General features: G+C 38.2%; 1 protein-coding gene across 1 annotated transcript in view; it reads right to left on the bottom strand.

Moving 5' to 3' along the window:
- Window positions 1-9,196: 9,196 nt before the first annotated feature.
- LOC131167997 (TSL-kinase interacting protein 1) overlaps window positions 9,197-25,406 on the bottom strand; it is a 54,232-nt gene continuing 38,022 nt past the window's right edge. Inside the window, exons 8-14 of the mRNA XM_058127120.1 lie at window positions 24,220-24,354; window positions 23,960-24,108; window positions 23,609-23,847; window positions 23,144-23,516; window positions 10,539-10,958; window positions 10,295-10,423; window positions 9,197-9,976 (exon numbers count right to left, since the gene is read on the bottom strand). Coding sequence (XP_057983103.1) covers window positions 9,749-9,976; window positions 10,295-10,423; window positions 10,539-10,958; window positions 23,144-23,516; window positions 23,609-23,847; window positions 23,960-24,108; window positions 24,220-24,354 — 1,673 coding nt within the window. The 3' untranslated portion in view covers window positions 9,197-9,748. The remainder of the gene's footprint in view (window positions 9,977-10,294; window positions 10,424-10,538; window positions 10,959-23,143; window positions 23,517-23,608; window positions 23,848-23,959; window positions 24,109-24,219; window positions 24,355-25,406) is intronic.

Here is a 25,406-nt window from a genome sequence, read left to right as displayed (position 1 = left end):
TGTATTTTGATTTGTTGCCATTTTGAGATGTATTTGGGCATCCGTTTGTACGTTGTTGATAGAGCTGTGTTTTGCTCTTGTAATAGACTCTAGTATGGTACTGTATATGTTTATATAGAATGACCTTTTTCCGCTATGTATATGATTGTATTGGATGTGTTTAGGGTGCCTGGGAACCCCATGGGTTCGGACCCTCATCCATTGTACAATATCCTTGGATGTTTTATCAGATACAGGGACAGGTTAAATTACATTTTCACCCTTGGGTCCCATTTCGGGGATCGGGGCGTGACATTTGTGCCTAGAAGAGGATACGACTTTGTTAATGAGGTGGGGAAATGAAGTACAAAATAGGGGCCCATGTATGTGTGCAAAGGTTCAATGTTAGTTGAATTGTGTTTTAACTTTTATCTTGGTAAAATTTTTTTAGAGTTTCTCTACGTTGCTTTGTTCCCGTTGGTTCCCCAATCCAATATTGCATGTATTGAATTTGACCCATTTATATTTTAACATCAACTATATTGGACTATACTGAATCGCTTAAATATTCTGAATTGCATATTTTTCTGGAACGCCAACTGCATGGCTGATACAGTGACTTGTGCATTGCATGTTGATAGTTCAGGTAATAAAAGTGTATGCTAATTGAACTGAATGCCACCTGCATGGCTGATGCAGTAACTTGTGTATTGCATGTTGGTAGATATTTTTAGGTTCCCACATGTTTAATCTAAATTACTTATTGTAAACAACCAGGTTTTCGGAGCATGTCTTTATGGGAAATGTTCTATTTACAGACGGCATGCTGTCGAAATTTCGTTAGAATTTTCCCAAAATAATCAAAAGTCCATAAATCATGCGCTAAAATGAGTATGCTATACTGCATGCTAAAATATTCTTGAAAGTGATGTTTGTAGTTCAATCAGGTTCTGAATTGTCTAATGTGGATAGTTTTCATGGAGTTCATTTAACAGTTTAGCATCATAAATTTATTATATGAACCTATAAGAGTTTTTTAACATATTGGGCCTTTGTGTAAGGATCCCACATAGGGTGTGCAGTACGGACATCTTGGTCGTATAAGGATAATTTTAGTTCCAAATAAATGAGGCGTCTTTTAGAACACCTAATTACAGAAAACATCAAATTAAGAATATGTGAATATGAAAAGGATTAATAAAAGCACCTCAAGAGCAGAACCATAAATTATTACTAGGAAAGGTAATTATGATGTACAACTACTGATGGAGTTAGTTATATGAATCATTTTCTATCAAGTCTGACGAACATTTATCTTTTCCTCATTTAGCTCACGAACTATTAGTGACGGTTTGTAAAACCTCATTCCAATTTTTTTCTAGGTCTACTTCTACCCTTCAATCGTTAAACGGTCAGTAATACTCTCACTTTGTAAAACCATAGAATTTGCGCTGAGGGGGGGGGGGGTTTTCCCGAATCTCCTGCCTCCCCCCTTATTTCCCTCAATCCTCCTGTCCTCCTCCCTCCTCTCTTTGCCTGCCCGCATGGGTGGGTTGCTCATGAAGGCAACTACATTTTTAACAGAGTCATTAGGAGACTATCTTCGTAGCAATGGATAGATGAAAACAATTCCTGATATTATCTGAGAAGCAAAATCGGATATATATCAGGTGACATATTGGCAAACCTTGCCAGTGTGGTTGACACCACAAATTAGAAACTGGAGGAGTTGATGATAAAATAGAATGAGCAACCCATGTCATTTTAAGTAGAATGCTTGAAGAGAAAGACCGTCACTAGTAGTCTGAAATTATCTGCTAGCTTCACGTTTATAAGTCGACACAAGATCCCCCAAAGGGGTGGATTATTAGTGTCGTTTTACAAACCGTCACTAATTTAGTGGATTATTAGTGATGATTTTTTAAAATTTTCCTTAATAATGCACATAAACGAAAGAACAATCTGTGTTTGATTAATTGAGTTTAGACGATGGGCTTCAATCTTTTGTTAGGTGTTTGGGTACTAGTGAGCTAGTTACCTTCTCTCCAACTTTCTGGCCTGGTTCTTCGTCGGTTCGATGATCGAAAGCTGCCATGTTACTTTTGGGAAGATTCTCTTCAAATCTGCAAGAGTAATTGGTTGGTTAGGCCAACCTGGGCACCATCCCAATTTCAGGATAAGTAGATTATTTGGGTATTTTCAATATTAGCAGGCTTATCTGAGTTGAGATTTTGTATTATATAAGAATATACTGGAGTTTTGTGAAGTGAAATCAAGGTATTATATTTTCAGAAATAGGGTGTTTTGGGACCCTGCAAGCAAGGGTTGAGGACCCTAGTGGGTGGTATTTCAGGAACCCAGGTAAAATGATATATGGATTATAGTTTAGGAATTTTGCATATGTGGATTTGGGGAAGTATGCATGTGATAATTATTTAGATGAATTCGGTTGTTTGATTGGGAAATTATATGTGTATTATCTTAGGATGTTGAAATTATAAATGTCGCACGTGTGAGATTGTAAATAGCAGCTAGTGTTCAGATAGTTAGGTAAAGGAAATATGCTATGCTAGGAAATTTAGTATGATTATCAGCAGAAATTATATGTTTTACCATATTATTATTACGCAAATTATAAAATATTTGTATAGCAGAAAATATAGATTTTAGAGCATGTGAATTTATTTATTTAAATCATGTGGCATGAGCTTATAGAAAATTAGCACAGTACTTTATCAGCTACAAATACCATGTTTCACAGTATATTAGTAGAAAATATCATGGGATATATACATGTTTTATAGAACGATGACGTTTCAGTATAGATACAGATAGAAATTATATTATATATTCAAAACCATGATCTATAGTATTTCGAAAATATCATGATTTACAATATATGTACAGAAACATATACTTTCAGTAAATTCAGAATAGCATGATTTCAGAATCATGACACCCAAAGACTCAGATATTTAGACAGATATTCAGTTATACAGATATTAAACATTCAGTCAATTATTCATATTTTCATATAATCAGATTAATTTTACACTGTTATGGTTATTTCAAAATCATGGTAAAACAGTAATATAGAAATATTAATTATTTATATAGTATCAGACCCTGATGGACCAGATTCAGTCAGCAGAGCATGGTACCGTAGCTATTTTCAGTTCAGAGTGCAACCACATAACTCTGATAGTATGTGAATTTTCAACAGTCGATAGTGTCTATGTTGTGGACAAGCTCCTCGTCAGTTAGGGTTGAGGAGGTCAATCTGACTTTCGGAGTTCAGTTGACTTATCCTGGTTAGCCAGCCAGGATAGGTCCCGCCTTTGGGTCACACAACCCTGTTATGAGGGGTTAAATCATGACTTTTAGTTATCCATCTAGGAAAATTTTCTCAGTTATTATATATATATATATATATATATATATATATATTCAATTTTACAGAAACCGTTGACTTACTTATAAATACTAGAAGTATTATGAATAGAATATTCATAAAATCAGTTTATGTTAAGCAACTTAGGTCTGAGCTATATTGCAATATTTATATGTGTTTTCTCAGACTCGGTTATTTATGGTATTTCTAAATCAGTTTTTACAAATATGTAAACTCACCTGCCACACACTAGTAATAGCTTATTTTGTCTTACTAAGCGTTGTCTCATCCCAGTGATTTAATGTTTTTCAGGTGATCCAATTAGGCGAGCAGATCAGGCTCGCTGATAGAGGGGACTACAGTACTGCCCTTTTTGTATGGTGAGTTTTTTTGGGAAATTATTTCTAAGTAGTCCCTAGGTCTAGATGAGGGTATTTTGGGAATAGTTGTGTATGCATATTTTGGGAAATATTTTGACACTATGGTATTGTATATATGTTGATATGGTTGTATGTATTTCTACTTCCCACTACATAGGTAGTTTAGGACCGTGATGATGGTATGATTTATAATAAAAAAGTATCAGGACAATGAAATTTCACAGTATATATATTTATAAGGGAAAACAAATGGCAACCAAATTTTGTTACCATCTATTTTATTGTGCTTATTTCCCGTTTCTTGTCATTAATTTAGTGCGTGTTAGGTTTATAAATTAAATTTCACGTTGTTTTAATTTCGTCACAAAATCTAAAAAACCCCAAGAACTCGAATCCAAAATGTGTTCAGTAAACCTTTCTTTTCTTAATTTCTTTTGGGATTTACACAAAATTTGGAATTAAACTACATTCCCTAAGGAGATGATCTGGCCCTTGAGCTAATTATTACATGACTAAACTCCTATACTTGGGATGGCTTCCGAGCTGCTCATTTCTCGAGTGAGTCAAGTTTTTGGCATCGTAGACTGGATGTTTTTCTTTCCCTTCTTTTCATTTTGTTTTACCTTATTTTATTTTTAATTAATTTTCAGGTGCATTTTTCCTTAGTTTCAGTTTTTCTTTTCCTTTATTTCTCCACCCAGGTACACTCTACTTCCCTCATTATCATCTTTTCCGTCTCCCCTATGCTTTCACATTGAGGACAATGTTTCACTTTAGTTGGGGGGGAATGAGAAATACATTGGAAAAACAAATTGAATATGGATGATTAAGCCATACACTAACTTATATCATTTACATACTTGCGTATAACCTAGGAGTTACACACTTAAGCTATATAGTGGGTTATTTATGTGTAATTTCTCTTTATATGGCTAATTTAGGAATTGTAACTCTATGTAGGTTGACTAGTAGTTCATTAGTGTTAATCTAGTTGAATAAACTCTTTTATTTACATGGTATCTCATGAGAATGAAAATACACGTTCACGTGACTTATAATAATTAGGGTTCCTTGTGAGCACTAAGAGAGCATCTGTGGCGACTTTGACACCTTGTGAGGTACTGTTGAGTCATTTATCGTTCTTTTGAGTTTTGACATCAACTCAAAGTTTATGAAACTCAACTTTCCTTTTTTTCTAGATATTCTTTGTACACTAATCTCGGTTTTTGACTTGCTAGCCTATAGGTAACATCTAGTGGGGAGATAGAAACATAGGTCATCTAGCCTACTCAAGATATGAAGGCTTAGCACACCCTAGAAATAGACTTAGTTCATGAACTACTATTCGAACTTAATTCACATGGGTGGTATGAAGACAACAAAAGAAGTGTAATGATTGTCCTAATTGACCTTGAAAAGATAGAACTTGAAGAATAAGCAGAAAAAAGAAAAAAAAAAAAGAATAGATATGCACAAGAATGAGGTGAAAAATAAATACCTGCTCCACACAACTACCACAAAAGTCAGGAACATGACACATATTCTCCATATATGAAGACTCTTTAACCGCCTAATGCCTTAGAAGTATTCATGCCTAGTTTGTGAATAAGTTAATCTAGGGTGATCTTAGTTGGATATGGCGAGTAGGTGAGAAGATGCTAGGATGAAGGACCCGACACCTCACAGATAGGCTGGATCCTTTTCAAACTAGTCCACTCCGTACATTTGGCATTGTTCCTTGCAATATGTGGGATATTTTATCATGACACTCCTCCTCACATATGATGAGTGAACTCATCCCTTTTTAGTGTTTTCGAGGGTATACTAGTTAAGCCAAATCAAAACGGTCGTTCTGTAGGTATCCACTAGTATCCTGGGTGTAACAAGTGATACACATTACACATACCTCAAGATTTCGCCTGTTTATACTCAAATTTATATGACTACATTACCTCTAATTGTATTGCTGGTTAACTTGATGTGAGTATATTATTTTTAATGGCTATATAATGATGAAACTTGCATAAATGACTTGCTTCAGAGTTGCATGAATTGTGTATGAATGAGCTGTATGTAATATGGTGATATTCTCGTATATGAAATGGTATGGTTGTGTCGCATGTGTATTCATTTAATATTTGTTAGAATTGGTATCTATGGGTATTGCCCTGGATCGCATTCACGTTATTTGCTAGATACTATCAAAATGTTAGTTGGGAGGTGTGATTACACGTCAAAATTGCGTAATTAGACGTTTAAAATCATGCATTAAAGATAATATTTTTAATTAAAGACCTAATTATGTCCCATATCATTGAGCTCAATTTATAATCTTTGAGTTTTTATTCGATAATTTATGGAATTTTGTACTTTATTATTGCAAGAAAGACTCAAGAAATTAAATTTGAAATTAACTGTACGTGGTCGTGTGAACGAACATGTCTGCGTCGAAGTGTGCGTGTTTGAGGATAATTTTTGAAAGTCGAGTCCTGTTCGTGATGACGTAGACTCGTCGTGATGTGTGGACAATTGAGACACCATGCATGCTAAGTTGAAGACCAAGAAGGCTGGCCTTGGAAGTTCTTGGGAGCCCGTGTGTGACATGCATGTGTTGGGCTTCAACCGTGGGCTGGCAATAGAAAGGGAGGCTAGGCCGTGAGTGAGATGGGCTACTGACCATGCGTGAGCTGAAGCAAGGACAAAGCAGTGGGCTGGGCTTGCGTGCATGCATGAAGAGTGAGCTGGGCTGCTGTGTGTGTGCGTTGAGAACCAAAGTGAAAAAAAAAAAAAAGGGCCAAGTCATGATGTGCCACGGTCATGCAAGAGAAGAGAGGAGAGGCTCGTGTGTGTGCGCGGTGGGGGCGTGAAGAGGCAGTAAGGTAGCAGAATTGAAGCTTTAAAAAAGAGAGGCAATTAGGGTTTTAGGGGGGTTTTAATAGGTAGGTAGGGTTTGGAAGATTTTTTTCTTTTGGCTTTGGCCTTGGAGGCCATGCGCAAAGGAGCAGCAGCAGCTTCTCTCCAACTCTCCACACGACTTGCATACTTCATCTCTTCTTCTTCTTCTTCTTCTTCTTCTTCTTCTTCTCTCTCTCTCTCTCTCTCTCTCTCTCTTTGAATTCAATAGTGTTAGAATTAATTTTTGTTAAGAATTTAGTTTATTTCAATTCTAAGTTTGGATTAAATTTTTGTTTAAGTTAGCTCTTTAATTTATGAATATTTGTATTAGATAAAGTTTTGTTCCATCTCTCTTCTTTGCTCTCTCTTTCATTTTCTCTCTCTTTCATTTTCTCTTTTCCTTTAAATAATTGTTTAAGTTAATCTTGCTTATTTAAGTTGTGTTTTAATTTAAGTCTTGGAATTTTTAATTTCTGTCTGGTTATTATTAAAGTTCGGTTTTTAGTTTACGTTTTGTTAAGTTCATGATTGTGTTAAAATTTTAATTTTGGTTGTTAGTGGTTGATTGAAGATTTTAAGGTTGAATGTTTCAATTACGTGATAAAGTTTTCGTTTTTTAGGCAATATCCGAAATTTCAAACGTAAGTTTTATTCCATGTCTGAATGGTTAGACGTAAGATTATTTTTCCGTAGTTAATTTCTTTGTCATCTATTTTATTGTGCTTGTTTTCCATTTCTTATTGTTAATTTAGTGCGTATTAGGTTTATAAATTAAATTTGACGTTGTTTTAATTTCGTCACAAAATCTCAAAAATCTCAAGAACCTAAATCTGAACTATGTTCAGTAAACTTTTGTTTTCTTAATTTCTTTTGGGATTTACGCAAAATTTGGAATTAAACTACATTCCCTAAGAAGACAATCTGACCCTTAGGCTAATTGTTACATGACTGAACTTTTATGTTTGGAATAACTTCCGAACTACTCAATTTTTGAGTGAGTCAATAGCTATGGGTACACAGTGAATAGTATAACAAGATGTTTCACTAGTTTGGCAAAGTAGTAGAGTGGTCGTCAAAGAGAAGGTGGTAGAGAAGGTAAATACTGTTAAAAAAATAGTTGGAGAGTAATTTTGGTGATTCGGATGTAGACTTGAGAGCTTGAAGATGGATGATGATAGATGTCACAAAGGAGAGGAGGCCAGATCATGGCTATTTGCAGTAGCACAGTTTGAACGCAAGGAGGAAAGCACTCAAATGGAGAAGCGATTACAGAATAAACATCCAAGGAAGATACAATGGTAACAAGGAGAAAGAGGAGAGCACAATGGACTCCCAGGGTGTGGTTCAGGTGATAGTGCGGGCTGCGAGAGTGCCTTTCACGAGGTCAAGTGTTCAAACCCTCCCGGGCTCGTTTCCGCTCCTGGACTCCTGAATTTACCCTCCCTTGGGAATTGTGGGATCAACTTCATGGGGCGCATGATTAGTCACGTAAACCGTAAACGGATACGTGAATACCCAGTGCGTGTTCCAAAAAAAAAAAGGAGAGCACAATGGTGCTAAACTAGGATATGCTTGGCTGTAATGTAATACCATGTTAGCTAAGCAAAAAAAGTTAAATAAATGAATGATTTTTATATTTCCTCTTGGCCTCGAAGGGCTCCATTTAGGTGAGCTAAATCTCATATGGATCACATGGACAAATTACATACGGGGTAGATTTTACACATGTTGTTGTTTGGGTGCACAAAAATTACTAAAAAATCAAAAATAGATCGAAACCAAACTGTTTAATATTTTGATTTGGTTTTTCAGTTTTGATTTTCCAATTTCAAAAAATCAATTTTCGATTTTGATTTTGATTGTACAGAAAAACCTAACTAAAAAATTCGAAAAACCGAATTATGTATTTATCTAAGTCCAATCTATAACCCTTAATTTATTAATTTTACTACCTACAATTACTTTAAAAAATTTTATTTATTATAATATTATATACAAATATTCAATTGTGGCAATAAAGGTGGAGGGATTAGAAGTTTAGAACCGTGTATGCACGAGGATGAGAGGTTTTCTCCCATGTATTACTGATGTGAAAAGATAAATAAAAAGTATGATAAATCAATAAATAAAATTTTGATGTTATGTATACTTGATATTTCACTTTTTAGAATTCTTAATTACATTAGAGTTTTTTTTTTTTATTTTAATATTATTTGATGCAGAAAGATAAATGGCCAAAAATATACTTCTTATTTTTCTTTTTATTTTCTCAAACAAAATCCTTTATCCATGCAGATTATAATAGAACAGAAAAAAATTAGAACACGGTTGAATAATCACGGCATCTACTTCATTTGAGACTTAGTTTTGCGTCCCGGGGAGAAATCTTCATTTTTATTTCGTACCTCGAGTATGATTAATGAAAACATGTTCAAAATATGATTGAAAATTCACAAATAATCAAAGGAGAAAAATTGTCTCATTTGCATCAGTTGGAAAAAAAATTGACAAGAACATTAGAATTGCATTTGCAGCAAATGGAGCCTCGTCAGAAATAAAACCATTTATTAGATACAAGTACCTTTAAAAAATGCAAACACATCTTTTTTTCATGAATTGCAAAGCAGTAGGTTGGAAACTATGTTCAGAATGCTTGCCCAAAAACAAGCCACTGTAGTACCCCTCGAGTGTCGGTTTAATTAGGGATAGAGTGAGCATTCAAACCCATTTTACAATACAACCTTTGTTAGCATTTTTACGCTGTGCAGATGGCCAAGTTGTATTCAGATGATAAAGCTACTCATCATCCCCGGTAACTCTGCATTGAAACATAGGAAACTTTTTAAGATTTACACACGAGTGACAAATATATCAGAAGCTGGGACCTAAATCTTGAGCTTCACGCCTACTTTTGTACAGACGGGGCTCAGAGATGCAGAGATCAGTGTCGTGCAAAGCCGAAATTCGGTGTTTGCACCAGCCCAATTCAACGCCCATCAGTCGCTGAACCTGGGAAAATGGTCCCACGAACTAGTTCCAACAACAAAGCTCATCTTCTTGGACTGACAAATCTAACAATCCCAACTTTCACATTGGTGATATGTCAAACACCACTGCCAATTTTAAAATCTGAAAATGAAGCAGTTTCTCGATCCTCAACAGTTGATGCCAATTCTTTCTTGTCTAGCCCAAAGAAAGAGCAATTCTGAAATGCATCCAGGCTGCTGGCTATCAGACGGTTCAAACCACTAAGGCTATCGCTTAAGATCATGTCATCACTGTGGTATCTAGAGCAAGGTATATCCAAATCTAACAACCCCAGAGAGTCCGGCTGCAGTGTTGGGAACAAGCAATTAGTCAACTATTCACGGAATCTAGCTAAAAATGGTAAAAAGATATAAGACTTGCATCCCTTGAGTTCACAATTTTATGATCAAATTTCATTCACAGCGTGCCAAAACAGAGTACGGATGGTCACACATTATTTCATGAGTTTCCAGACAGTCATGCCTCTTAGACAATAGAGGCAACCTTCCAAATGTAAATGCAAAATAAATAAATAAATAAAAAGGGTATCTGAGGCTAAAAAGATTATAGTGTGCTCATGTGGAGCGCGATCACGCATGAAATAGACGGAGAGACAGCATACCCAATATATATCTGTAAGCCCACTGAGATCCTTTGCAGCATTATCTAGGTTAAGAGGATCAGAATGGCATCCCTCCTTCAAACCTTCCCCAGCAGGATCATTTGCTGTCCTCTCTGCTTCAGGTAAGTCCTACATAATTAAAAAATAATAATAATCACAAATAAATCTCATATGGTTTATAATGTAACCATCACTCTTCTAGTCAGTAAGATTGGTTGTGCATAATCAAGATATACAGTAAAACCTTAATCTCAGTGCCTGAGCCCACAGAACTTGTTCTGGCAATCTGTTTGCAAGCCTCCAAAGAAGCAAACCTGGACAAACTTGGACCCTCCTTATGAATAACAGAATTCTTCTGGAATGAAAAAGCATCACATGTTTCTTCAGCATCCCAAATGGAAGATGCATGGGATACCAAAGCTGACTGGCAGCCTGTTTTTTCTTGCTGCCTGGATATATGAGCAGCTATAGCAGCATCAAATGAATCACAGCTGAATGGGAGCTGCTGAAGACACAGAGAACCTCCAGGAAGAGGTGGCTCAACACAGTTGGCATCCATTTCACGGGACACTTCTGAAAGTAGATCTCCAACGCTTATGTTGGTAAGGCTATCAGCCCACTCCCCAGCTGAGAGTGCAGGGGCATTGCTTTTTCGCATATCATCCTATACATGGAGGAAAGTTGCATCACAGAAGAAAATGTCACGACAAGGAAGTAAGTCAATGCAGCTAAATCTTTGAACATCCACATAATCTATTCATTAAATATATAAATAATCAAATAAACCAAGGCTCTGCCTGTTTCCATAGAACAATCTTTCTTGTGGTTAGTATTTTCACCCAATATATCAGATTTCTATCATTTTACAGTAAAAATAAAAATAAAATAAAATAAAATGAGGCAACTGAAATAAGTGATTTTCCCACTGTCCATGTAGACAGACACCTAACACCAACACTGGCAAGGTTGCTTCTAGCTTGCCACCACCTTGGCACGTGCAGGAGGAGTTGGTGATAGTATATAAAGCAGATGCTGGGCCAGCAGGATATCCAAAACGTGAGGCATTCACTCTAATAAATTTAACAAGGCAATCAGCTGTATTATGAAATGACTTACATGCAGAATCTGGCTTTAATTTTTTGGCAAAAGACACTGACCTCCTCAAGGTTTGACAAAGAGACATTGACCTCCCTTAAAGTTTCAAAAAATACCCTGAGGTTTTAGGAATTCCATAGACCCCCACTGAGGTTTGCCAAAAATACACCAACCTCCTCTTGTATTTTGGAAAAGACGAGTTTTAAGGGGGATAAGTGTCCCAAAAATCAAATATCAGGGGAAGCCTTTAGGAGGTTTGAAACCTTAGGGAAGGTCTATGAAAATTTTAAAACCTCAAGGAGGTTAGTGTCTTTTAGTAAAACCTCGGAGGAGGTTAGTGTCCTTTGCCCTTAATTTATCTGTCTGCTTTTCCTCTATTTCTGTGTCATTTAGGTTCTCTTTAGGGGTATTTTGATCAATGGATAATATTTTAAAGCTCATTCAAAATTTGAAGTCATTACATTTTAAGACTGTTTTGGTTGGTTTAGGGCTTAATTACTGCTGGGCAGGTTTACAGGCACTGAGATTAGTTCAAACGCTAAGATGGTTTCTTTGCTAAGGCAGACCTAGAATCACTTGAAAGGGTTGTTCCATGCTGTATTGGGCAGCTTTTAAATTATTTAATGCTATGTAGCCTGCTATAGCAGAATTCTCTCCTTTCTCCCAAGGATTGAGATGTGGTTTTTCTTGTCCTGAATCTTCCCTATCCTTTTTTAGCTTTTCTTCACTCTCATACATGATTCCCATCAGTTGGCATCAAAGCAGGTTGGTCCAACAGACCTGAGTACGGAATTAGGAGGCCATGCTGTAGGATTTTACAAGATGCCACCCTTGCAGACCAGCTGTTGAACCTGACCAGAATGCAGCACGTGATCAACACGTGATCACACTATGAGATGAAGGTGAACTGATGGTTTGACCCAGCACATACTACAAAACCCAGCCCCTTCTCACGACAGTGTAAGAACCGAGAACTATCCTGAACAGGATTTTTTAATCCTCTTCATAGAAAAATAGAGCCGCCACTGGTGCTAATTCCCTATCATGAATGAAAGGTATAGAGATGCTCGCTTTCAGGTGGATATACGAATTTACTAGGGACCTGAATGGTGAAGGATTTATAAATTGGTTATCAACCATCAACCACTGAGAAGATTTCTGACTTGAGGAATTAAATTGCTTGCAGTTATGTGGAATAGCATTATTTTGATGGGATCAACACAATATCATACGCTAAAATTACAACATGGTGACAAACGTTGCATTGTTTGTGCAGGTGAAATTTTACAGTAGCATTCAAAATATCTAAAATGCTTTAGAACCATTACCAATGCTTTAAATAGGCTAGCAACCGAAGTTGCAGCCCTAGGTAAAAGGCCCAAAAATTTTCCTACCAAACAAGAAAGTGGAATAGCTTCTGTCCTTCATACTTTTGAGTTTTGTGAAGGCTGAAATGATCAGATTTTAATGGTGAATTGAAGGGAACTGCCTGAAATTTGGTGGATTAAACAACAGATCTACAGGAAAAGATTTTTGAGGCTGAATTTGAATGACTGCCATACACTTGCTCTAATGACAGTAATCATACATTGGCATCGCTTGCATGATGCACCTTGGCTTTTATTTGACACATCAATCCTACTCATATATGTGCGTACGCATGTATGTATATATGTATAATGTATATGACGCGTTCTTCTTGGCTTTTGGTAATACAAATAATATTTCATGCATAGTATGTAATCAAAATATGTGTGCACAAAAATGTAGCTTCATTGGAGAAAAGCTGCAGATCTTTTTTTTGGTTTTCATCATCAATTTTTTTTTCTTTTGATTTTAGGGCATATATTGCTCACACTTATTAATACATTCCATCGGCCACATTTGAGTTTGCAGTAAACAGAGCAGATGAAGAGTGGCATTGACGACCGCACCAGAGGCAGAGCAAACTTCTCCATCTCTCCCTCTCTCTCTCTGAAGCTTTGACATTCACAACCCCATAATCCTCAGCACCTCACAACGTTAACCAACTGTCCCCCTTATAGAGCAATGATCTCGCAGGAGGCTGAACCCAAAACCAACATATTCTTGCACTGCTTTCATCCAGCCATCATGGACCCCCTGCTCCATCAGCCTCAGAGTCCCCACAGCTGCCGCGTCCTCCAGCGACCCTGTTTTCATGTACTTCTCTGTCAGCAACAAGGACAAGGCGGTTCATAACACATTTCTGCTGGCCTTGTCAGGTGATGGTGGACAAGCAGGTCACTGAAAGAAGTGCGGTGACCAGAAGCTTTCGCCTATTGTCAAAATGGTGCTGTTTGAGAAGCCTTGTGTGAGTGGGTTTTGCTTGTGGTTGGGTTTTGGTTTCGGGGCTTTGACTTTTCGTGAGTGGGGTCTGTCATTAATGAAACGTGTGATTCGCACTATCTTCATTTTACCTCCATCCAAGTGAACTTTGTTAACTTGAAAACCAGACAGCCACAAGCATATCTCATCCACCAATTGATGAACTTCCAAGTCTATTTCATTTATCTCCTCCACCAAAATGGGCAAAATCCCATTCTTATACTGCATCTATTTACCTATTCTATCAAACACCCTGTAGGCTGTCACAAATATCAAAAATGACATTAAACTCATTTTCTACAAGCCTACTGTGCCAACCGCAGCAAACCACTACTCTTTGCTGAACTGAAGCATTGAGGTTGAATCATTGAAAACCCTTTTGTTCCTCTCTTTCCATGCACGCCAGAAAATTGTGAGGAATGAGAGACAAAGCCTTCTGCTTTTCCTTTGCTGCCCAAATCCCTCACCAGGCCCAGAGCTCGCATCCCTTTGTCTGATAAGAGTCAAATCCAGATTCCAAAGATTTCTAGTCCAGGGGCAATGGAGAAGGGTATGGTCTACTGATTCAGCCTCAGCCATGCAAATGGCCATCTGTGGCCAATGGAACCCCCTTCTCTGCAAGTTGTCCCAGGTCAAGATGTTACCAAGAGCTGCTTCCCAGGTATTTTTTTAATTTAAAAAAATAATATTAAAAAAAAAAAAGGCAGGCTTAGTTGGGGCAGTTATCTTCCATAATTGAGACCAAGGGGAGTGAATGTTAGTTGATCCGCAAATAAAAAGTTTCTTGTAAAAGGATCTGACAATGAAGACCCCTTTCTTGTCCAAACACCAAACATGAAGGTTATGAGTGTTTTAAGGACTCTAGAAATCAGTGCAGGTGAAGTTCCCACTCTTCCACATTTCTATGGAAGGGGATATTCTAGAAAAACCCCTGTGATGATGCTTGACGGTGCTGACTAATGCAAGCATCTCTATGACAAGTATCACGAGCTAAGCTTGTTCAGGGCATTATGCTTGCCTGTGACCGCTTATCTCGTGTACTTAGGATGGGTTTCCATAATGTAAATACTAGTGTAGGGTTATTTTCTGCTAGTAGAGTCTTTGTAAGCCAAATAAGGCAGTATGACTCCTCGGTCACTTTGATGTTTCCTAGTGTCAGGATGATAATTACATAAAAACCTCTTTAGGGGAGGGTGAGTGTTCATCAGTCATTGTAAAACTCACTAGCAATTGTCAACGTGCTTAGCCTACTTACCTCCCTCGTTAAGTACAACATGTCAACGGAGGATTTGTTAATGAATTACGTTTGCTTCAATGTTTACTGCTTGTTTGCCATGGCTTTCATGAATTGATTATTGTTTCCGTTGCTATCTAAATGAATGTTAATGAAAGTGCTTCATGGATGAATGTTGGTAAACGATAGGCTGGCTAGTTAAGCAAGAGTGCTTTAGCTAGCGCCCTTCACAAGCTATGTTGTAGATGGCTGGAAATGAGACACTGAGGACCTCTGGATAAATCCACACATCAACCTTTCCTAACGTATTTCCACACCCATGCACCATATGGTCCTCTACCAGCCCAAGAGGTCCACCCATTGTGCTCAAGCCCATATTTCATTGCAATGATTTTCCGCCAAAGGTGATGATCTTCTCAATCATGAATATCCAAAACCATTTTCTAAGGACTTTATTGAAGATGTGAAGGGACTTTGAACCCAAGCCTCCTGAATTGATCAACTATTTCACCAGGCCCCATTTAACTAGGTGGAATTTGAATTCTGCCCCCAAGTTCCCCCAAAGGAAATTCCTTGGATCCCTTCCAATTTTTTGGCAATAGAAATTGGGAGTGGGAGGAGAGACATGAAGTAAACCAAAAGGTTTGTTAAGATTCTTTTAATGAGAATGAATCTCCGTCCTTTTGTCAAGAAGTTCCTTTCCATCCTACCAACTTTTTCTCAAACTTCTCGATGATGGTGTTCTAGACTCTCTTATCTTTAAATCTAGCTCCAAGACATAACCCGAGGCAACTGATCAGGAAGGATTCTAATTTGCACCCCCAAGAGACCCACAAGGAGAGATCCTCCTTACTGACACTGATCGAAATGATTTCACCTTTTTTTAGATTAACTTGCAAACTTGAAACGACCTCGAATGTTACTAAAATGCAACGCAGGTTTAGAATGTATAAAGGGTCATCCTCACAAAAAAATGATGGTGTCATCTGCAAATAAAAGGTGAGACCTCCAAAGATCTTCCATCACTGCCAACTCTAAGGCCTTTAAGGAGTCCTCTAACAGTGGATTTTTCCTACATGAGGCTCAGCACTTCCATCACCACAATGAATAAAAAGGGAGACAAGGGATTCCCTTGTCTCATACCTCTACAAGAACTAGAGATGCCCCTTGGGCATCCATTTATAAGCACTGAGAAGCTTGAAGTACTTATGCGATGGGCGATCCAACTACAATATCGCTCCCCAAAACCCATCTTTCTAAGAAGATGAAGAAAGTTCCGATTGACGTGATCAAAAGCCTTCTCCATATCAAGTTTACACACCACACCACTTCTTCTTCCTCTCTAATAGGTATCCACCACCTCATTTGGCCATAAGGGCTGCATCCATGATCTGTTTTCTGGCTACAAAGGCATGTTGGTGATTCCTGATAACTTCCGAATGGCTGTCTTGATCCTTTGAGCAAGAACTTTAGCAAGAATCTTATACATACTCCCCATCAGGCTGATTGGATGAAAGTCCTTGATCTTAAAAGCTCCAAATTTCTTTGGAATTAGAGTAAGGAATGTAGTGTTAATGTTGCACAAGAATGTACCTAATCTAAAGGAGTCCTCAAAAGTGTCAATAAGGTCCTATTTGAGTGTGTCCCAATTAGATTGGAAAAAGGATAAAAAGAAGCCATCAGCGTCGAGTGCTTTGTCACCATTGCAATCTCTGATGGCTTGGAGGATTTCAACTTTTTCAAAGGGTCTCTCTAGCCACTCGACAATAGAAGGGCTAAGTGATTTAAAATTAATTCCATCCACAACAGTTCTCCAGCTTTCAATTTTGAAATAAAGGGCTTTGTAAAACTCTCAAATGCCTCTTTTGATATCCCCTTTCTTTGCCAAGGTACTCTCTCCAATTCAATGCTTGTAATGGTGTTCAACCTATGGTGAGCATTCATAGTTTGATGGAAAATTTTAGTGCTCCAATCTCCTTCCTTGAGCCATAAGGCTCTAAATTTCTACCTCCAAGTGGTCTCCCTAAGGTTGATGATCTCTAACAACTCCTTCGAAAGTACCCTTCCTCTCCTTCATTACCAAGCCCTTGACCCATCTCCTATTCATCAAGATCCTTGATGTCATTAAGAATGGTAGTCTTTTTTGCTTGAATATTTCTGAAGGGGCTTTTATACCAGACCTTGAGCTTTTCTTTCAATCCCTTCAATTTTGATGCTAGTATTCCCCTCAACCTAAAACAAGGACCACCAATTCTTAATGAGGTCTTTGAAACTGTTGTGCTTTAGCCACATGTTCTCAAAGCAGAAAGGGATTGGTCCCCATTTGACACCTCTCGTGTCAATAAGAATAGGAAAATTATTTGATGTGGGTATGGGAAGGAGTCTCTGAGTGGCTCTATAGTAGTGAATGTCTCAATTTAGAGAGAGAAGGAATTTGTCTATCCTTGAGAAAGAGGGTGGTTCTCTATTATTGGACCAAGTAAACATTCCCCTCATGAGTGGAAGATCAATGAGGGCATTTGCATTAATGAAGTCCAAAAACTCTCTTATGCAACTCCTCTCCACTCTACCTCCACTTCTTTCATAGGGAAAAAATCTCATTTGATATCCCCACCGATAACCTGAGGCGTCCCAACGGCTTCTAATTTCCAAGAGCTCCGCCCAAAAAAGATGTCTAGAGGGTCATTCACCTAGGCCATGGACCCCAATGAGAGTCCAAAGAAAATTTTCATCCAAGTTTTTACACAAACACGGGACTGAAAAGGAGTTGATGGAATGATCCAACAAATCCAGCACATTGAGATTCCACATAACAAGGATGCCTCCAGCATTACTCACAGCACCTAGGGAAACCCATCCACAAGCCACCTGTCCCCAAAGATCTCTTACTAGAAGAACCATATTTTCCACTTTGGTTTCCTGCAAGCAAACAATGTCACTCCACCGGTCCTCAAGAAAAGACCTTATTACACTTTTTTAGATTTGTTGTTCAGCCCCCTCACATTCCAAGAGATGATTAACATTATTTAACCATACAACCCCAGTTGCTGCTTGCCTCCACCAAGTCTATACAAACTCCTAACTTGTCATAATTGACTGAGCACTGTTCTGGTCCAATTTCCTGCTGCTGCCCATGGGTTTTTTGAAGTTGGGTAGTGACTCCACTCCTCTTTTTTTCAATTTCCTTACACAATCTCAAAGAGCTATCTTCAAACCCGTCAAAGAATACCCCAATAGTTTTGCGGACCAATTTCACCTTCCATAACACCCAATCAAGGACCTACTCCTTAAATTGTGTGCTCTCTGGATCATAACCAAACAACACCATGAAGTTGGGGCTGTTTTGCACATTGACAGGGCTGGGGCTGCAATGCACAGTCTCACAAGAGGGGTGGGAGCTGGCATCAGGGATAAATCTACGACCGCAACCTATGTGTTCTCCTTTTGAGTAACTCAAGGTGCCTCGAGCTGAGAGGAAGGGTGGACCTGCGAGATGGAATTCCAAAGGTCAGCCACCAACCCACCGCAGCCTTGGCTGGTCCTTTGTGAAGGGTGAGGATCTAAAAGCATTGGCATTGGCATTGGCATTGGCATTGGCTAGTGGAGAAGGTTTAAGAGCTGGAGACCAAAGAGAAGATCCCCTTCGAACAAAGTGTTCAAACCCTTTTCAAGTCCTTCCTGAGATCAACAAAGGAGAAAAAAATATTGGACTTAGGCAGGCCTAAGTCCCAAAAAACCAACATCAGAGGAGCTCCTGCTCTTCATAACAATATTCACAAAGGATTGAGCGCCTCCAATCTTCAGCCCAGCGTCAGGTGGCCCTTGTCGCTGGTCGATTCTAGGGAGCGTTTGAAAGGGTACACCATAGTGGGGGCAGATGCAGTGGGGGCACAGGCGGTAAGGCATTAGAACTGCCAAAGTTGGAGAAGCTAAAGGATGGGCTGAAGACTTCTTGGTATCCAGGTTTGAGCTGCGGGAAAGGGAACTGAAAGTCAAAACCTTGGGCTTCCAGAAGGATGGATGGGGCAGGCATTGCCCTGTGACTGAGACATCATAAACTTTTCTACATCCCTTCAAACCAAATCCCTCTGGGAAGACTAGATATCTCCAACCACTGCTATTGGTCTCCATAAGGGATAAGAATCTGTCATGCTTATTTTAGGGTAAGCAAAGGGGTTTTGTCCCAAATCCTCAATCTGCAAAACCAAGAGGCAAAGGTTCCACCCACAGCCCAAAATTCTTCCCAAGCAAAAAGGAACCAAGTGAACTCCTCAAGGTCCAAGAAGATTGACTTGCAGTAGCCCCTTTGATACTGTCAATCTAACGATGTCAAAAAGCTCGCATTCTAAAACCGGGTCAAAAGATTTCCTTTCAATCCACATAGAACAATTTGCGGCTGCCATGGTGGAGGAAGAGGGAGCGAGAAAAGCACATGGGAAAAAAGGCAGATGGCTGCAAACAAGGAAGAGAGTGGAGAAGGAAAGTAAGTCAAGGTTGCGGCTAGGGAGGGGAGAAGGTTGAGAGAGGAGGAAAAGAAGAGAGGGATAAGAGTTATGGCGGGAAAATGAAGTAAGTTCGGAGAGGAGAAGAATCGAGTTCGAATTAAGCTTTCGAGGGAAGGAGCACCAAAGACAAGGGTAGGAAAGTGAGGACGAAGGAAACAGACGATGAGGGAAGAGCCAAAATCAAGGGGTGACGGAGAGAGAAGAGTTTATCTGAGGGAGAATACAAGCAAAGGAGGGCGGCGAGGAAAGCAGAAGCACTGAGAGGAGAAGTCGAGGTTGACGAGGAAAGGGTCAAGTATGACTTCATTTATGAAGGTCAACTTAGAAAGCAAATTGATGATAACACTCAAAAAGTATAATAAGTATGAGAAGAGAAGCAAGTGTGTAATCTTTTGATGTTGGTGACTGTATGAGCTATTTTGACAAGCAAAAGGTGTTTAGCAAGTGAATATGGCACGCTAATTGCAAGAAAAATTGGTCCTTGTGGGGTGCTAAAAAGGATCAATGACAACACATACAAGTTGAATCTTCCAAGTCACATAAACACCTATGATGCCTTCATTGCGCATCATTTGATTTCATAACATGGCTTTCTTTTCTTTTCTTTTCTTTTTTTCTCTTTGATAATAAAAAAGATAAATTAGATAGAAAGAAAATAAAGTACAATATGCAGGGACAAGTCCACCATATAAAAATACTCACCAAAGGAAAACAAAAAAAACAAAAAAACAAAAAACAAAGATTACACAAGGTCCCAAAAATTAGCCAAGAAACCCCCTTTCCAAAACCGTTCCATCATAGTTTACCCAACTCTTCAAATTCTCTAATTCCCTTTGATCCTTCACCTTTCAACTTTTGCCACCATCCAAATGCACTTCATTTCCTCCAATATCACTCAGCTTTAAATCCATTTCATCTAGAAGATTTTGAGCTTCCAACTCCTCCTTCGATTTACCTCCCTAGTGCAGGACAAATTCCATCCCTGTACTGAAACTTCTATTCACCAACCCATCATGATTAGAAATAGAAACTCCCTCCAAACCTTCCAATGGGGTGAACAGACATAAGGATAAATGCCCTATTTCATCACAGGAATCAGAGACGTACCCATACTGTTCTCGAATCTCGTCCAACAACAACCCCCTACCACAATCAAAATCACTAATATCATCACTTTATGAAACTGAACCCCCCCCCCCCCCCCCTTCCAAAAAAAAAAAACCTTCTTTATCACCTTACCTTTTATAATCTCATTACTATATTTGACATTCTTCTTAGTGTGAGAGACATCCACAATACTGAACTCTCCTTTAGAATCTCTCCTTAGTAACTTTGTCAATGACTCACCAGAAATTCCTCTCTTATCATCAGTATCATCTTCATTTCAGCACTTTCAATGAGCATAAACATTATTCAAATTTGTTAGTATAAAAACAACAATCATCATATTTCTCCCCCAACCCCACTTCTTCTTTTTACCCTTTTCCAATCCACCTTCTTATACGTCTTCAGAACTAGATAGAATTTTATCACCACAAACTTGATTCGAATCTAATTTGCTAGCAACCTGGGCCTCCCCCAACTCTTGGTAAGTTCAATTCATATTTTCTAATAACTAAGGGTTGAATAAAAATTCCATTACTAAAGGGTATAGCTTTCTCCTTTCCGATACTCGTATTTTGAGTGTAGGAATAACATTTTGGGCCTGTGCATTATCCAGAACCAACATGGCAATACTTGGGTCCCTAATTTCCGAATCATAAGTACCGCCGAGACCCTTACGCTGGAATCCCATATGAGGAGAGCCTCCCTTTGGATCCAAACTAAAGCTCAAAAATAAGTCTTTCCTAAACATTGAACTTCTTCAACTAATTGTCCCAATTTAATCAAAAAAGAAATACCTCCTTTTTCAATTACTTGGGCCAGGTCCCAAATGAGCAGCATGTAGCCCGGCCTAATTCTTTTCATGACATCCTCCCCAAACGCAACCCTAGTCACCTTTGTGATCTAATCTGCACCATCTGGAACCTAGCTTCCTTCCTACTCCAATCGACCGAATCCGACCAATTCACAAAGGCCCCAGTATCATTCAGCAGTGGCACATCTCCACATCGACAACACAGCTCTTGTTTCCCAACCTTCAAACCTAGCTTCTTAGATTGGACTTGTACATTGACCATCACCTTTGTGTTTTTTGCCTTCCAACACCACCTAACTACACAATTTTTGTTGTGAAAAGTTATTTGCATATGTAATCTCAGTATCCTTATGAAAAACCTTAGCTATCTCACAAAAGACACATGTAAAGCTTTGCCACCCAGCGCATTTTTCACGACGCATTTTTCACCCCCAGGAATGGAAACTAAGAAAATCTTCTCTTTTCACTCCAATCCTCTCCAAATAATTACCCACCTTTTTCCATCTAATCAACATCCAGATCTTTGTGATACTCTTTTGAACCGATCAAAAAAATCCCTTCGCATGAGACTGAACATGGACATCCCATCAACAAACCAAACTGCAGCCTCTTGGGAACCTAACCCGCCTATTACAAGAGACATTGTTCTTGACCATAAGCAAGGACGAGATTTCCCCCACCTCATCTAATTGCAGAGCAAAGGATTTGGATCGAACGATTCAACATCAGCTACTGTGAGAAATTCCATAGCTTCAAAGGCACGAGATGATGAGAAGGAGACTCTGAATGCACAAGGGGGGAGAGGAACATTATACAGGAGTCCTTCATCAATCTATTTAGGAAAAATCAGAAGTTAATCATTCTCCCAAAATAAGACAAGAATCATTTGACATTTGAATGAAAGAAATTCCTCTTGTAAAGATGGTCTCACCCAAGGGCAAGTTTTCTCTCAACTAGAGGGCTGATGCAAACAAACCATGCAATCACATGTCCAATTGGACCCTTTTTCTTTTTGCTGATTAATGTTCTTTTATTTCTCATTTATTTATTTATTTTCACTAGTATTTTGGTTATTTTGGTTAGTAGACATTTTTTTTACAATTCATTAGTTTTAAGCAAGTTGCATGAATTTTTAAGGCCATGCCGATCAGTTTTATGTTTTTGTTTCTGATAGACAGGTTTACAGTCCTTAGCTTAGTAGTTAGTTCTAAATGAAGGGCTAAGAGGGTTTCTTTGCTAGGAAGCCCTAAAATCATTTAAAAGTGTTGTTTCAGGTTGTATCAAGCAGCTTTTAGAAGATTTAATGTTATTGTCAGCCCACTACAGAAAACTTTTCCTCTCCATCCTGAGAATTTAGACGTGCTTTCTTGCTTGTCATTTTTTCGTTTCTTTTCTTCCCTCTGACTCTGATTTGCTTCACTAAATGAATGAAACTAATTAGATAGACAGTGCAGAAAACAGAACAGCAGAAACACTAGTTGATAAATTATTAAAGAAAAACACAAGAACTACCTATCTGCCACTGGTCAATAATTTAAAAAGAAATGATAGAAAGGTTAGAACAAATTTTTATAAAATAAATAAAAAAGGTTGTGAAGAAAAAAGGAAAGGTGCAGAATCTGAACAGCGAATCTTGAGGATCTAAAATTTGTAAGAGAGCTTATTTCAAGGTTTTAGCAGAAAAAACTGCTTTTTGCATGCTTAAACGGCATAGTAGCAGGCTTATAAGCTAAGTGACAAAGGGCACATACCGCATCTTCCATTTGTCTTGTGATACTCCTAACACCAGCTACTTTTGTCTGACAAGATATATTTTCTGCAGAATCAGAGCTATCCACACATACTTTGTTGGGATCCATACTAATGTTCCCAATCATCTCATCTGGGACACCAGTGGAAGGGGAGGCAGTAACTTTTTTTGCCACTATAGTTGCTTGATCCCTGCATGAATCCATAGGTTTCTCTAATCGATGATCAGTTGGTGGTGCAGATACTGGTATAGAATCCACAGTTGGCGCCTTACAATAATTTATGTTCATAGTATGCTCTCCCGGAGTGAAGCAAGATGCGAAAGTGGATTGCAAGTTAACATACCCAACATCAGTAATGGAAAACCAACCATACCTTCAAAGAAAATTATCAGTCAGTCATTGTTTCTAGTGATTGGTAACACAATATAAGCATTCCATGAAGTTGAAAATAAGCCAAGAGGAAACCTCAAGCGGAAAATTGGAGGGCTTCCAATCATCACATGAACATCTGCTGCACTCGCAATAGAGTCTTGAGTCCATCTTGGATAACCCACCAGGTTTTCCCTTTGAACACTGTAAGGAAAAAGCATAAGCTCCCCAGACGCTATGCTGGAATTGCCCCATTTGCGGCTGAGGTGGTCCAAAACTGATGATATCTTCTTTCGAACACTTAAAGTGAGTTCCAGGTGTGGATTATGCTTATCCTGTGAAAATATGAAGATGGAGATTCCCTCAAATCTTTGGACCATGGCACTAATGTTTTAACTCCTTCCACATCAAACATACCACATTTTCCATTTATGCTTAGTTGCTTACCATTTCCAAGGCCCTTCGAGTACCTTCATCAATTGGAAATAACTGGAGCTTAAGTTTCATGGATGTTTGCACATTGTTCCCAGTAAAAAGATTGTTTGAAAAAGGCAAAGAGAGCATAGCTTTTGCAACAGGGTCAAAACCCTTCTGTGCTGGAAATATGAATAGATAGAATCAGATAGCCTTGCCTTCAGTTCCTTTCAAATGTATCATCAGTCTTAAAAAAAATAAATAAATATATAAATCCCAAGGAAATGACTCACCCAGTGTACATTGGTCATGTTCCACTTCTTTATCAGTGGCTGTCCGTTCCAAATGTTCAGCAGCATCAGCAACCAAGGAAACCCCAGCAATTGCAGCTTTTTCCCATCTTTTATATGCAGCTGATGAGACAGGGCCTGCTAATCAACAAACGATGGATCAATCCAAAATTGATTCATGTTACAATAAATTAAACCTAACATTGCAGAAGTCTGCATCTTGTCAGTTAGCGAGTACTTGTTAAGTCAACAGTACATTTTGCATGGCTACTTATTTGAAGCACTTTTAGCAGTGAAAGCTGTTTTTACACAGTAAAATGGGGACTTAGTTGGGCAATATGAACAGGATAAATTAATAAACAAAACCGTTTTATTCTTCAGAGAGCAAATAGTTAAGCTGACAACCAGAGAGGGGAAAAAAAAAACACCACATGCAACTGCGAAATATTAGTAAATAAGAAACACTAATGAATTACGTTGACTTTTAATCAAATTAAACGAAAAAAACTAATAAACCCAACTGCTCAAGTTATTACACTCAAAACCAATTCTAACATTCCGCTCAATCTAGGGTCATATCCGCACACCAGATTATAAGCAGTCAAGTTTGTTCCTAATCAGCATGATCCTTATTCTTTTTGGCCCTTTACTGTCCACTGTAACTCCTTTCACTTGAATCATATGGCTCCTTACAGGCACCATCATTGACATCATTGAATCTACTAAATCACCCCAAACAACTTTCCCTCATTCTGTCTTATACCAATGCCACATGTACGGTGTACCTTCAATTGTTTTTTTGCATTCAATTATCCACCATCCTAATTTCATGGGCATAATATATGAAAAGGTTGTTCCTCAACAATTTCTACCATAAAATATAGTTCACCTTTGTCATTTCTAAAATGTCCAAATATTTTTTAACCATAAACAATAATGCATTTTTTGGGGATAAAACAAGAAATTTATTAAGACAAAACAACAATACGAGAAAGAGGTTACGCACTCCATTTGAAAAAAATAAAAATGACACAAACTTTAAAAAATATTCAAAAAAAAAAAATACAAACTCGAGTAAGAATTTCAAAAACCAGCAGCAGTGCAGCAATTTTTACAGTTGCCTTATAATTTTCTAATATTATATGTATTCAACAATAACACAACTTCACCAATGCAATTCATTTCATCCA

This window comes from Malania oleifera, chromosome 11 (genome assembly GCF_029873635.1).
Source record: "Malania oleifera isolate guangnan ecotype guangnan chromosome 11, ASM2987363v1, whole genome shotgun sequence".
Lineage (NCBI taxonomy): Eukaryota > Viridiplantae > Streptophyta > Magnoliopsida > Santalales > Ximeniaceae > Malania > Malania oleifera.
This window is presented reverse-complemented; position numbering and strand designations above follow the sequence as displayed.